At 36.4% G+C, this 14610-nt stretch overlaps 1 protein-coding gene across 1 annotated transcript in view; it reads right to left on the bottom strand.

The window, feature by feature from the left end:
- LOC120074442 (endoribonuclease Dicer homolog 1) overlaps positions 1 to 14610 on the bottom strand; it is a 34195-nt gene that overhangs the window by 14005 nt on the left and 5580 nt on the right. The window contains exons 3-5 of the mRNA XM_039027565.1: positions 11703 to 11913; positions 11190 to 11584; positions 10881 to 11112 (exon numbers count right to left, since the gene is read on the bottom strand). Of these exons, the coding sequence (XP_038883493.1) occupies positions 10881 to 11112; positions 11190 to 11584; positions 11703 to 11913 (838 nt within the window). The remainder of the gene's footprint in view (positions 1 to 10880; positions 11113 to 11189; positions 11585 to 11702; positions 11914 to 14610) is intronic.

Here is a 14610-nt window from a genome sequence, read left to right as displayed (position 1 = left end):
TCATATCTTAGCTTGAAAACTTCCAAAAGAAGTGAGAAAATCTCTTAACATTTCCCAGAATACAAGCCAACCCCTTTTGTTAAAACCAGCTGGAACATGTAAGTTTGATCTCCCTCCAGTAGCAGGCCGTAAAGCACACTCCAAAAACCAGCCCTTTGCAGTACGAAATTTTGCTAGCTGAATCACTTCTAACTCATTTCTAACTCATTTCTATCTGTTAAAAATAGGGTTATTAACCTAGAGACGTTTATGTAATTGTGTAGACCCCTAGGGTTTCCTACTATCTATTTATACAGTGTGTCCCTATGTATTTCGTGTATCAGATTAAAATAATAAGAAAAGACTCTATATCGTAGTTTTTCTCCTTGTACTAAGGTTTCCACGAAACTATGTTGTTATTCTCTTCCCTACTCTTTTATTTTTAACATGGTATTAAAGCTAGGCGACGAAACCCTAGCCGTTATGGAAGAGAATCAAGCACAATCATCTTCTGCTGATGGAACTTCGAGTTTTGACATGAAGGCTGCTATTCGAGCGGCCGTAAAAGAGTGTTTTCAAGCAGCCCTACTGGAGTTACTTTCTGTCGTCCAACTGCAATCGACAGAGACCCGCCGTCCATGGGAGCCGCCGCACCAGACAGAAGCTCCATGTGAGGATCATATGACAGTAGTTGAACATATCCACCAGTACCTAAAAGGAACTCCTGGCAAAGGTCTAATGTTCAGAAAGACCGATAAACGATCTGTTGAAGCCTACACTGATTCCGACTGGGTAGGGTCTGTTGTTGATAGAAAATCGACGTCTGGGTACTGTACGTTTGTCTGGGATAATCTAGTCACCTGGAGAAGTAAGAAACAAGGAGTTGTTGCTAGAAGTAGTGCTGAGGCTGAGTATAGGGTCATGAGTCTGGGGATTTGTGAAGAAATTTGGTTGAAGCAAGTGTTATCAGATCTCCAACAAGATAATGAGCTTCCGATGAAATTGTTTTGTGACAATAAAACTACCATCAGTATTGCAAATAACCCGGTTCAACATGACAGAACTAAACACATAGAGATTGACAGACATTTCATTAAAGGAGAGGTTGGACAGTGGAAACATACGCATCCCTTATATTCCTTCAAATCAACAAGTTGTTGATGTGCTTACAAAAGGGTTACTGAGACAAAGCTTCGATTATTGTGTAAGCAAGTTGGGCCTTGTTGATATTTATGCTCCAACTTGAGGGGAGTGTTGGAAATAGGGTTATTAACCTAGGGACGTTTATGTAATTGTGTAGACCCCTAGGGTTTCCTACTGTCTATTTATAGAGTGTGTCCCTATGTATTCAGTGTATCAGATAAAAATAATAAGAAAAGACTCTATATTGTGGTTTTTCTCCCTGTACTAGAGTTTCCACATAATTGGGTTGTTATTCTCTTCCCTACTCTTTTATTTTTAACACTATCTTTCTTTTGAAAGAATTCCTTGATGGGAGACTGAAGCATTTCCACTAACCTTTCTTCAAACCATTGCAAAGATAGAGAAATCTCTCTCAAAAGTCGAATCTTCTAAGATAAAATTGTTGTCCTCATGCCAAATATCGAAATAAATATTCCTAATGCAACTACTTTTGATTTCCATATTCTTTAAACAAAAAAAAAAAAATCTTCTTATTAATATAATTAAACGAGACTAATGCTCAAAGTACAAGGGATATATATAAAGAGCATAAAGCATAATACTTAAGGATCAAGAGACGCACCCAAGCATCTCGACTAGGTTGACACCCTCTTAGCGCCCTCATCATATCCTACAAATTAATCTCAATGTAAAAGTGTTCACTTTTGATTTCCATATTCAACAATAACTCTGAAGACTTTGAATGAAAACTTGGGAAAACGTGAGGAATTAGGTGAGAATGAAATCTGGATGGCAATGGAGGTTGACAAGAGGGGAGGCTAACAGGAGGAAGGTGGGGAGGAAGAAGAGAAAGAGAAAGGAGAGGGGGGAGAGGCCATGATTCACCTAAGTATCTATCAAATTCTGGAAAGATGTATAATTCTCAAGTATTTTGATAATATACTATTGATGATATAGCCACTCCATCACAAATAAAAAAAAGAATGATATTCGAAGCGGCAATCCTTGTCCATTGGGATATAACTATGAAACATGGACACTCTATGAAAAAGAATGTCTATGGAATTAGTTACAAAAGATCTTCAAAATCAAAACCCACAAAGAAACGTGATAGCGAACAAGGGACAAAATCTCACTAGGGTCCCTATCCCTCCCTCTAAAAGTCCTGTCATTCCGCTCGCCCCACAAAGTCCATAAAATAGCACACATCCAGCATGTCGTAAAAAACGACCCTTCTCCCCTCGCGGCGAATGGATAAGGAACTACTCAATCTACGAGTACCCCTCTGACGAGACAGAGAGATGCCAAACATCTGGAAAAACAGCTCCCAAACTGAACTAGCATACTCACACTGCCAAAGGATATGATCCAAGTCTTCCTCCGCCTTCCAACAAAGAAAACAGCAGAACGGCCCAACAAGCGAAGGTAATTTCCTCATCAGCCAATTCATCGTATTAGCACCACCATGAAGAACTTTCCAGGTAAAGAACCTTACTTTCCTGGGGATCTTAATCCTCCAAAAAACCAAGAAGACCGAGACACCTATAGGAGCATAGACACTATATTCTTGGCAAATTGTAGATGTGGGACACATTTCCCACATGTAAAAAAGAAGTGTATATATTCTTATTTCATCACTTTCTAATTTCATGCCAAAAAATTTACAATTTATACTCCCATGAAATGTTTACTGATTCAAAATTTATTTCACCATCAAAATTTATGTTCCAAGTGTTACAAAGATTCTCAAACACGCGCAAGTCATTTTATATTTGTTGTGAGTTAACCTAAAATAAGATCATATATAGTTTTAGCCATTAGATATTTTATTATTTTTAATTCTTATGTCATATATTTATTATTTAAACTTAATGAAATCTATATTCATTAGTTATAGAAAAATTACCAACAAAATTAATATTCTAAAGACTTCTAGCCACGTGCATCGCATGTGTTTTATAGCTAGTTTTAACAAAAGATCTTATGTTTGTCAAACTTCTAAAGGTCAATCTCAAAACACTTGTTTGTGTACACCTTGACTGTCCCACCTATTATTTGGGAAGATCATTCAATAGATTTCATCCTCGGCTTACCAAGGACTCAACTAGGATATGGTTCTATCTTTGCGGTCATGGATGCATTCTGTAAAATGGCCCATTTTATTGCTTGCACAAAAAAAAACGGTGGATGCCTTATATTGTTAACCTTTCTTCAAGGAAATTGTTAGATTACACGACATTCCTAAAACCATTGTTTCAGATAGAGATCAAATTTATGAATTACTTTTGGAAGAACCTTTGGAATAAATTTGGAACAAGCTTGAAATTTAGCAAAACTAGCAACCCTCGAATTGACGGCTAGACGGAGGTTACAAATAGAATCCTTGGCAACCTCCTACGATACCTTAGTGGTGAAAACCCTTGAAAAATGGGATATTTGCCCTGCTCAGGCCAAAGTTTCCTACGACAGTAAGCAAAATAAATCTACAAGGAACTGTCCATTTGAGGTTGTATATACTAAAAACTCCCATGTCACAGTTAGCGATCTCATTAACCTTCCCTCTACCATTGATCGTAGTAAGGAAGCTGAGCAAATAGCTAAAAGAACTCAACAATTTCACTAAGAGGTCATGGAACACTTGGAAGCAATTATTGAATCCTATAAAGCTCAAGCAGATGCTCACAATTGCAAGCAATCGTTTCAATTGGGAGATTTGGTGATCGTTTGCTTAAGGAAGTCAAGGCTACCGGTGGGAACTTACAAACAAACGACTTGACCCATATCAAGTCATAAGCAAAATTGGCGAGAATGCCTATCAGGCGGACCTTCCACCTTCTTTCACATTAGCTCTACCTTCAATATTGTTGACTTACCACCCTATTATGCTCCTGATGAATTCCATTTAGCCTCTTGACTCAAGGTCGAGTTTTTTTGGTGGGGAAGAATTGATGTAGGAGTATTTTTAAGAATTATTATTAGTTTATATGTTGGGAAGTCTTTTTTTATTTGTTCGTTTGGTTGGACTATTTTACAACGATAGTTTCTAGTTGTTTACCTTTCCAATAGGTAGCCAGTCATGTTTTGCCTATTTAAAAAGCTTTTCTATTCAACTTTATATTCATTATTAATAACATCATTCTTTCAAGATTGTCTCCGGGACTCTTATCTTCATCATTTGTGGTTTGTCTTCATCATTTCTCGAAGACTCTTGTCTTCATCATTGGTGTTTTGGGTTAATTGCTTCTCACTTATTGATTCGAGGCTTCATTCTATTTTTCTCCCAAGTAGCTCTTCCTTTTGGGCTCAGCTCGTCCAAAACTTTTGGTTCTCAAGAGCATTTTTTACTCAATTTTTAAATGGAAACCATAAGTGTGAGATTGATCTTTCGGTCTTTCTTTTTACTAGCTTCTTTTTGTTTGGTTTGACCAGTGTTTTTCGTTGTGAAAGTTTTTTTTTTTTTTGTATAGTAGTGGTTCCTTTCGTGTTCTATAAGGTTCAATTTTTCACTCCCTGCAAAGTTTGTATCATTGAAGTTTGAGCATTAGTCTCTTTTCATTTATTCATTTACATAATGAGAAAGAGAAGGAGAAACATAAGGATAATTTGAAGCATGAACTACTCCTTTAGTATCCAATTGTGAGAAGAACATGTTTATTATTGATGACTCAAGAAATAATCAGAAGATATTCCTTTCAATCTCTCATTTCGGTTGGTTTGAACTAGCCTTGGTTAAGTTATTATAGGATTCGATTCATGGATTCTTCTCCAGGAAAGGCTGGAACAACTATAGATTCATTCGTTTGGCTAAGTTTAAATCGTTCAACGAAAGGTATTCTAAATCTGCTATTTTGGCCCCCTACTGGTGGCAAGAAAAATCTGCATGTTTCTGTTGGTTTCTTGAAGAAAGGATGAATGGTTTTCTGGGAGATGATTAGAGATTTTCTTAACAAAGTGAAGTCATGTTGGTTCTCCTCCCCTCGGTTTGGGGTTGGTCAGATTAGATTTGGTGAGTCTTTAGTTTCAACTTTCTCATATGATTTGAAGGTCCCCAAAAACTTTCAGGACGTTTCTAGCAGGTTTTTAATAATTTTTCAAGTAGTACTCCATCTGACATTGATTTCGCATTTTGGTTTAGGAAATATCGGGAAGTGTTGAGTATGAACTTCGACAATCAATTTCTAGTTTTAAATTGTTTGCCTCCTATTCATGGAAAGATATTTGCCTCTTTTTGGAAGATCATTTTCAATCTAAAGTTCTAATCAATTCTTTTGATGTTGATAAGGCATTGATAAAACTTGATGAAAATTTCGCTGATATGGACTTTGATGGCAAATGACGGGAAATTGGTAACTTCCATTTGAAAGTAGAAAATTGGTCTTATAATGCACATTCTCATCCGAAGTTCATTGTGAGTAATAGAGGTTGGCTTTCGATAAAAATAAAAAAAACTTACCTTTTCCTTTTCGGACACGTCCTACATTTGAAGCCATTGGGGAAAACCTTGGGGATTTGGTTAGTAGTTCTTCTCAAACCCTGAATTTTTTGGATTGCTCTGAAGCTTGTATTGAAGTTAAGAAATTTGTGTGTTTTTCTTCCTGCTGAAATAGAAATTAAAGATCAAACTAACTCCAACTTTCATCTTAGATTTGGTCATATTTCTCTACTAGACCCTCCAAATTTCCTTCAAGGTGAGTTATTTTCCAAAGATTTTTCAAACTCTTTGGAAATTGCAAGATTCGTTGAAGTTAAGTGAGATGAAGATGTGTTTGAGGTAACTGATTTAATTGAAGATTCTATTCCCGTTCAGTTACACAAGGAAACTCATATTGTTTTAACTCGGAATGAGGCAGTTCAGCTTCCCAAAGGGAATCAAAATTTTCCTTTGGAAGTTTCTGTTAACACTTCATAGTCTGTTGATTTAAAGAGCGGTAAGAGGTTATGGACATTGAAAGATCTCCCTATCAATTTAACCTCTTTTTACCTGTTGAAGAAAGAAGCAGCTATCTACAAAGAAACATTTAGAGTACAATTCAGATGCTCTTGAGGAGTCTTGTGCAGGTCTCTTAATAGCAAATTCACAGCTAGTAGACATTCTACATTCATTGCGTCCTGGTATGAATTTCAGTCAATCAGTCATCAATATCCCGAGATCAAATATTTCTTTTGTTAAAGGAGTTTAGTCATTCCCCTCCTAAAGACAATCTTTCTATTTATGATTCTGATGTAGAATCCGCTGTTGGTGTAAGCAGGGAGCATATTATGAACTCTCAGATACAAGTAGATTTTATTGTTGATGCTAATTCAGGGGCTTACTTCGCAGATGGTTTTGGTACCTTGTTTCAGAATGGTGAAAATGTTCAAGCAGAAAAACCACCCATAATCTCTATCAAATTATGTGTTTTAATTGAAAAATGTAGTTTGCAATTGAAATCAATTCCACCTTGTTCTCCTTTTGTTGAAGTCTAGCTAGGTGGTTTGGTCTAGGGCTGGAACTAATATTGTGAAATTCCCGTGAGCTTGAGACTAAGCCTTACTGTTTTGCTTTGAAGAAGTTGTGATATTTTTCCTTGCAGTTTGCAAGCTTGGAAGCAGCCATTTAGAAGTTGGGTTGTTTTACAGTTTGCAGCTCTCACCTTTGGTCTTCATGGACCTTTTTCCCCGTCTCCTCGCGGGTCTTCAGTTGGCATTGGCTTTAAAGTTATTATGATCTATGGCTTTGGGTTTCTTTTTGATGTTGGTTTGTTAGGTTATAAGAGTTCTTTTTTTTGTGTGTGTGTGTGTGTTTTTTCCTTTCATTGTATCTCAATAGTATTGTCTACTTTTTGTTTTTATCAGTTTCTCTCATCTCTTAAGGGTGTGTTTGGCCCAAGGAGTTTGTGGTCCCACTACTAAAAAACATCAATTTTATACCTTATCAACTGCTTACACTGTGAGCCCCAAGAGTTCACAACTCCCAAGACTTCATAACTACTTGGAGCTCACTATTTCACTCCTTGCTCCAAACACCCACTAAAGGTTAGTGTATCTTTGAGCATCAGTCTCTTTGCATTTATTCAATTCAATGAAATATTTTGGCTTTTATTAAAAAATTATATAATATAATAAAATTCCTAGTAACCAAAAGAAACCCACCAAGACTACGAAACAGAATAAGTGGATTGGAGAGTATCCAAATCTTCATACATCAATCAATTATGACAAGTTGAATAATAGCCATGGTGTAGATGGATAGCATTCCCAAATGATTATCATCTCATGGAATGTTAGGGGGTTTGATTTAAGGAAGAAAACAACTCTTCTGAAAGATTTCATTCGTAGGCACAATTCCACCCTTGTGATTGTGTTACAGTCCCCATCCCTAGTCCACTTTCCTTTTTGCATTTCCACAAACTCGCCCTCTCCTCCTTAAAAGACTCATTTCGCCCCTCCCCACCTCCAAACTTTCAAGGTGCTGCAGTTGCTTCTTAATTCTAAAGTTCCAAAAACCTCCAAATCCAAGAGCTCAATACCCATTTAATGGCCCGTAACGTAACTTTCCTATAAAGCAATAACCCTCCCATGATGAAGCTTAAAGGAATAAATGAGAGAAATCTCTAAGAATAAAATCAAAGTCTTTATTATGAATAAAAAGTTATCAATACATGAAGACAATTCCTCTATTTATAAAGAATTAGAAAGCAAACTAATCCTAATCTTGATTTATTTTTTTATTTTTTTTTTTTTTGAAATGGAAACGAGACTATTTTGATATAATGAAAGAGTCTAATGCTCAAAGTACATGAGAGGAAACAAAGAAGAAACTTCAAGCATGCAATACAAGGCTAGGACCAAATTACATCATAAAGATAAACTCTAGAGAAAAAATAAAACAATCCAATTAAACACATAACTCAAGAGAAACCCAAATTCCAGAAAACCTAAACTCGAAAAAGCCCGAAACAAATAGAAGAAAAACTTCCACCACAATATCTTGCAAATGTTGAACTTGTGATTAATGGCGAGCCCACTAAGCATGATTCAAACTTTGAGAACAATAAACAGCTCCAAATATCATCACCAAAATTGAATATTTACTCTTCTAGGACAACTTGATTTCCACAAGGCTTTAAATAACTAATCAAAGAAACTAATTCTAATCCTAATAAACCAAGAAAACTAATCCTAATCAATTAAGGATTTGACCAAGATACCCTAATTTACTCTAACCTACTACATATTTCTATCCCTCCCATAAAAAACTTGTCCTCAAGTTTTAGAAAGAAAATGAGTACTATTAAAAATAATAATAATAATAATAAACATCCTCGACATCAAAAAACGTCGTAAAACGTGGAAGATATTCATCTTCCAAGCTAATTGAATGCAAGTAATAGTGTGCTTTGAAGAGAAAATTGTTGACTTTAACAAAAGAAGCTCTCATATATCCAAAGTTAAAAATGGGTTGACTTAATTGTGTAAAAAGAATGGGCTCTGATGTTTTGTAATCAGCCTTGGACGGATTAAGGAAAAGAAAAGAAGAAAGCAAAAGTTTGGTCAGATTGCACGGGTCATGGGGCCAAAATCGAGGGAGTTACGTTGGAATACGTAGATTGTGGGTCGAAAAGAAAAATACCAAAACAAGTCGGGCCAGGTTGGATAAGTATTTGGTTGAAAGCAGTCGCATATTCTTCCTTGAACTGCAAATAGGGTTTTAGGTACCATCATCCCATCATCCCATCTTGTTTCTTGCTCGCAATTTTGTCAATACATAGGTTGTGCAACTTTGAGTATGGGTTTTCTTTTTCAATTGATTTTTCTTCTTCGCCATCCACAACATCCTTCACACTCAGAGTCCTAAATCTCAACGTGTTTGCTTACCACTCCTTCACACTCAAGCCTCAAATCTCCTAAATTCTGTTTCATTTTTTGCTTGCACAGTTTTATAGCTCCGGCTAGGTTCTTGAATTTCATGAGTGTTACAATATTTGCAATTCAAATTTCATGTGTTACTCACAGTATTTGCAATTCTAACCTTTTCGAATTCTTGTTGTCTTCTTGAAAGTTCTAAATTCTGCATCATTTTACAAAATACCACGAACATTGGTCTCTCTTTTTGAATTTCTTCTAGTGCTTTGGGATTGACTTATGATACGCCAACTACTTTGCTAGGTTCAGGATAATTGTAGTAGGAAGTGACAGAAGCTCTTCAATAGGCTTCCACCCTTCTTCGTCGTTTTACATAACCAACAGAGTATTTTTTGGACTTCTGCATTCTACTAGCATTGTAGAACTCCATTCTTGAATGATTCTTCAAATTTGTTCTTGCTCTTCTTGAATTTAAAGGGTTCTCTCTAATTAGGTGTGCGTTGTTTCGCAACGAGAACAGCTCACAAAATTCACTCTTTCAATTTGCGTCGCCAAGAGTTTCTCGGTCTTCCACCGATGGCAGCCAATATTGGCTTAAAACGTTAGCTCGGATGCCAAATTGATGTAGCCTAAAGGAATAGAGGAGAGAAATCTCCAACAATAAAATCAAAGTCTTTATTATAAATCAAAGGTTATCAATACAATAAGATAATTCCTCTAAAAGCAAACTAATTCTAATCTTAACTAATCAAAGAAAGTAATCTTAATTCTAATAAACCAAGGAAACTAATCGTAAACCTAAACAATCAAGAAAACCAATCATAATCCTAATTAATTACGGATTTGATCTACATATCTTAATTTACTCTAATCCAACTACATTTTCCCATCTTCCCAAAGCCCCTCAATCTGCCACCCCTAACTTTGTGGGATTCCTCCCTTTTTTTTTTTTTTTTTGGGAAATGTAACTTTCTGTGATTCCTCTCCCTCTATGCTTCCCTCTGTTTCCTAGCTGTGGAAGACTAACATTCCAAATAAAAACATTTTTTTTTGTTTGGCAAGTTTGCTCATGAGGGTGAAAACCTTGGACTATTGTACCCTAGTAGAACACTCTTTATAATAGTACGCCTTTTGGAGCATCAATTTGCCTAGTCAATATGGGATTTTTTTTCCCACTTGTTTGATGTTTGTTTGGCTAGAAATGTAGAGTGTGATTCTTTGTAGTCCTCTATGGCCTTTGGCTTGAAAAGAAACAATAGGATTCTTTCTTTTGGCATTTGGAGAGATTTTTAGAGGATGTTTGATCACTTCTTAGGTACATTGCTTCCCTTTGAGGATTGATTTCAGAATTTTTGTAATTATTCACTACGTCTGATCATTTTGGCTTGAAGCTTTTTTTGTCCAATTAGTAGTTTGCCTTTTTTCTCTAAGATGCCTTTTTGTATGCCTCTTTGTTTGTACTTTTGTATTCTTTCATTTTTCTTGATGAAAACTTGATTTCATAAAAATAAACAAATAAAAGTATATCAACATAATAGGAATGAGGTCATGTCCCCTGAGCGATTGATGAAACCCCCTTGCCCGTTCCAAATCTGTTTTGTCAAACTAATGGCATTTAATTAGCAATCTAATGCAACATAATTAGAATAGCATTATGAACTACTGATATTCACGGAGTACTCTGCCAAGATATGTTCTTGGAGAGTAGTTTTCATCCATTACTACTCTCTTTTCTTCTCTTTCCTCTTTTTATCTTTCTTTCATTTTTTATGTAGAGCAAGGAGGGGATAAAAATAAACATTTTTTTCTTTTTCCAGTGATCACGCCTTCAACCTGCCAAGTCGCTGACTGAGAGCACGTGGCCTAGTTAGCATGCAAGTCCAAACAGCAAAAAGAAGTTCTATCATACACACCGTGGCTGTCAAGAAGTTCCCCCTCCTCGATCTCATCATGATTTGATCTGTTATTAGCGACATCTTCCTCATAAATTGAAGCTTTACCATCTTTGTCAGAAACAGCTCCTTCTGATAGCTGGCATTGTAAGAGAGCGACAACTTTGTTCAAATAGGATTCCTGAAACTTGACGTCCAGTTGATAATTAGCCCTCTCATCATTCTGTAAAGCTGTCAAAAAGGACTGTGCAACCTGCCAAAATGCTAGATGGGATTATTCGGCGAACAAGTTAAGACTATATCTTGTCAGACATACTTATAAACCCAAACCTTGTAAGCACACCACTGACCCAGCTCCCCAAGTGCATAATTGATCGCTCTCAACTTCTGTATTAGATTAGCAGCACCATCACTTTCTGTTCTCTCAGAAACACCATAAACTTGGCGCAGCTCTTCCCTAGCACCAGCATCCCTAGCTCCCATAAGTTGCCATTTACTCCTCCTAGAACTTGATTTTGCAGCTTCCTCAACTTCCACTTCCATTTGCTTTATCTGTTCATGAAGGGACCACAAAGTGGCAGCTTTGTCATACTCCACAACAACTTCCGATGGCATTGGAACATGTTTTTCCAACTCCTTGCGGTCTTTTATTGTGCAGACTGTGGAATCTAATTTACTTTCAAGGTTACGGATCTTAATTGCACAGTCTATTTGGTTCGAAACACCTGTGTATGGCATATTTAAAGCAATAATCACAACAAAAAAATTAACTATTACTAACTCCAAGATATTGGACTTCAACATGTAAACTAGAGTTGGAAGAAGAAGCCCAAAGTCGCGCACCCTTTAAATTAACAGGCGAAGCAGTCATTCCAAATACAGATGGTCTCTTCTCCTTTGGTGTGGTATGATAAAACTCAGACATAACTAGGGAATAGGGGTGCTTCTTAACAGCATGATGGCACTCATCCAAAATCAGCAGATTGATTGCTTCCATTTTTATTATGCTGTGCCTCAAAATGTTCAACAGTATCTGTGCCGTCATAACCAGAACCTGCATTTGAAGTAAAGTTATATTGCATGACACCACGTTGATCAGTGGACCATAACATGAATGGTTAAATAGAATTTCATGTATGTCACGCATTTTAAAGCAACAAAACTCCCAATTTTTTATTCTTATTCTTACCATTGAAGTGTTCTAATAATCAAAAAGTATGTTTTAGCAAAATTCTTAAAGCTACAGAACAAACAAGAAACAGAGCATGTTTACACAAGGATTGACAAGTGATAAAAGCAACCCAGATAAACCTTTGCTTCCAAGAAAGATAAGGCACCAGTACATATAATCCCTTTTTTAAATAAGAAACACCACTTTCATTTTGAGAGACATGAATGAAAACAAAAGAACAAAAACTGCACAAAAAAACAACCCAAGAAAAGGAGAAACAAAGCCAATGCATACATAAAAGAAATCAAATCTAAAAGAATAAGACCTAGCAAATAGTTACAGAATTCTTTTTTCAATTTCAATAAGTGAGGGTGAAATGACTCAAACCTTTGACCACTTGGTCGAGAGCATATGCTTTAACCAGTTAAGCTATACTTAAGTTGTCAAATAGTTGCATAACTCTTTTTTAAAAAAGGTAAAAATTTAAAATAATAATAATAATAATAATAATAATCATTGATATAATGAAAAACATACTAATGCTCAAAACACAAGAACCATTAAAAGGGAATATAAAATCATACACTCAGAAATTACGACAGAAAGATAACATTCCAATTAAGACAAAGATCTTGAATAGCACTGGAGGATTAAGTGGATTATGGGGTGTGTTAAGAACCCTAGATATTCAGGCTTCATTAATGGTAGACCAAGGGGATGAAGTTTTGCATCAAGGGGAATTAGGCAAGGTGATCCCCTTTGGCGTTTCCTCTTTCTTCTAGTTAGTCAAGTCTTGGGAGTTCTAGTGGATAACCTTCATCGAAATGGGTCTTTTTGAAGACTTTGTAGTGGGAAAAGAGAAGATCCATGTTTCCATCCTTCCATTTGCAAATGACACCTTGATATTTTGTAAGTATGACAATAATATGCTAGTGAATTTAAAGGAATCTCTTGAATTGTTCGTTCAGATCAGAAGATTAATTGGGAAATATCTGCCTTGTGTGGTGTTAATGTGGATGACAATGAGCTGCTGTCCACTGCTGCTAGTTTGAATTGTGAAGCTGTTCATATGCCTTTCCTCTACCTTGGTTTATCGTTGGGAGGCTACCCTAAACAGGTTTCTCTTTGGCAACCGGTAATAGACAAAATCATGCCAACCTGTCCAGTGGAGGGAGAGCTACTTTATGTAAATCAGTGTTGTCTAATCTTCCAACTTACTACATGTCAACTTTCTTGAGGCCAGAAACTGTTATTTCAAACTTAGAAAGAATATTGCGAAATTTCTTTTGGGAATGTCACAATGGTAGCAAGGTTAACCATCTAGTGAAATGGAGCCTAGTCAATAGATCTCTAGCAGATGGAGGTCTCGGTTTGGGAGGCTTTAAGGCAAAAAACTTGGCTCTTTTAGCAAAGTGGGATTGGAGATATATGGAAGAAGAAAATTCACTATGGTGCCAGGTTGTTAGAAGCATCCATGGTAAAGACTCTTATAATTGGCATGCGGCAAGTAAAGATGGAAGAAGTTTGAGAAGTCCTTGGATAAGCATTTCTAGGACTTGGCTGAAAGTGGATGTTCTAGCTAAGTATAATCTTGTAAATGGCAGCCAGATTGCTTTTTGGGTGGATGCTTGGGATGGCATGGTTCCTTTCAATATTTTGTACCCAAGACTTAAGGGATTATTCTTTGGCTTCCTGGTCAATTATCTTTCGTCGCTTGCTTAAAGAGGAGGAAATTATTGAGTATCAGAGTCTGCTTGGGCAAATTTCAGATAGAAAAGTGACAGAAAACTTTGATAAAAGATCTTGGAAACTAGAAGGGAGTAGGATTTTTTCCATGAAATCTCTTTCGGCACATCTATCTCCATCTTCCCCTTTGGACAAATCAATCTATCAGGCATTATGGAAGTCAAATTGTCCAAGACGTGTCAACATCTTGTGTGGATAATGGTCTTTGGTCTACCAAACGTCTCCCTAATTATGCATCGCAAGCTGTCTTCTAGTTGCTTGTCTCCTTCCATGTGCTTACAATGCAGAAGATCTATGACATCTCTTTTTCACTTGCCCATATTCAGCTAAGTGTTGGTGGAAACTATTCAATTTTTTCAATACTCATGGGTGCTTAGCAATGATTTTAGAGATAATGTACGGCAGATATTAATTGGTCCTCATTTTTTTTAAAAAAAAGGAAACAAGCCTTTTTATTTATTTATAAAAAGAAAGTACAGGAGTTGTGTACTTGAAGCAAAAAGACAAAGAACTAAGGATCAGGAGGCGCACCCGGACATCTCAACTAGGTTGACACCCCCTAAGCACCCTCGTCACATCCAAACCAACTAACTCAAAGAAAAAAGTTAAAAGAAAACCTTACAAAGCAACAAAAGAGATACTAAATACAACCATCGACAAACACAATACAAAGGAAATCAACAACAAAATCCTAAGAGGCAAGACCACACTAAGCTCTAAAACAGAGTCCACCAACTTCCTGCTTCTGTCAGTCCATATGGATGAAAGCCTGCCAATTTAAACATATATCTTGTAGAGAGTAGGCTGCAAATGCTTTAGAAAGAGAGCAAGTCC

Source organism: Benincasa hispida, chromosome 1 (assembly GCF_009727055.1).
Source record: "Benincasa hispida cultivar B227 chromosome 1, ASM972705v1, whole genome shotgun sequence".
NCBI classification, from domain to species: domain Eukaryota; kingdom Viridiplantae; phylum Streptophyta; class Magnoliopsida; order Cucurbitales; family Cucurbitaceae; genus Benincasa; species Benincasa hispida.
Note: the sequence above shows the minus strand (reverse complement) of the source record. Positions and strands in the feature narration are given on the sequence as shown.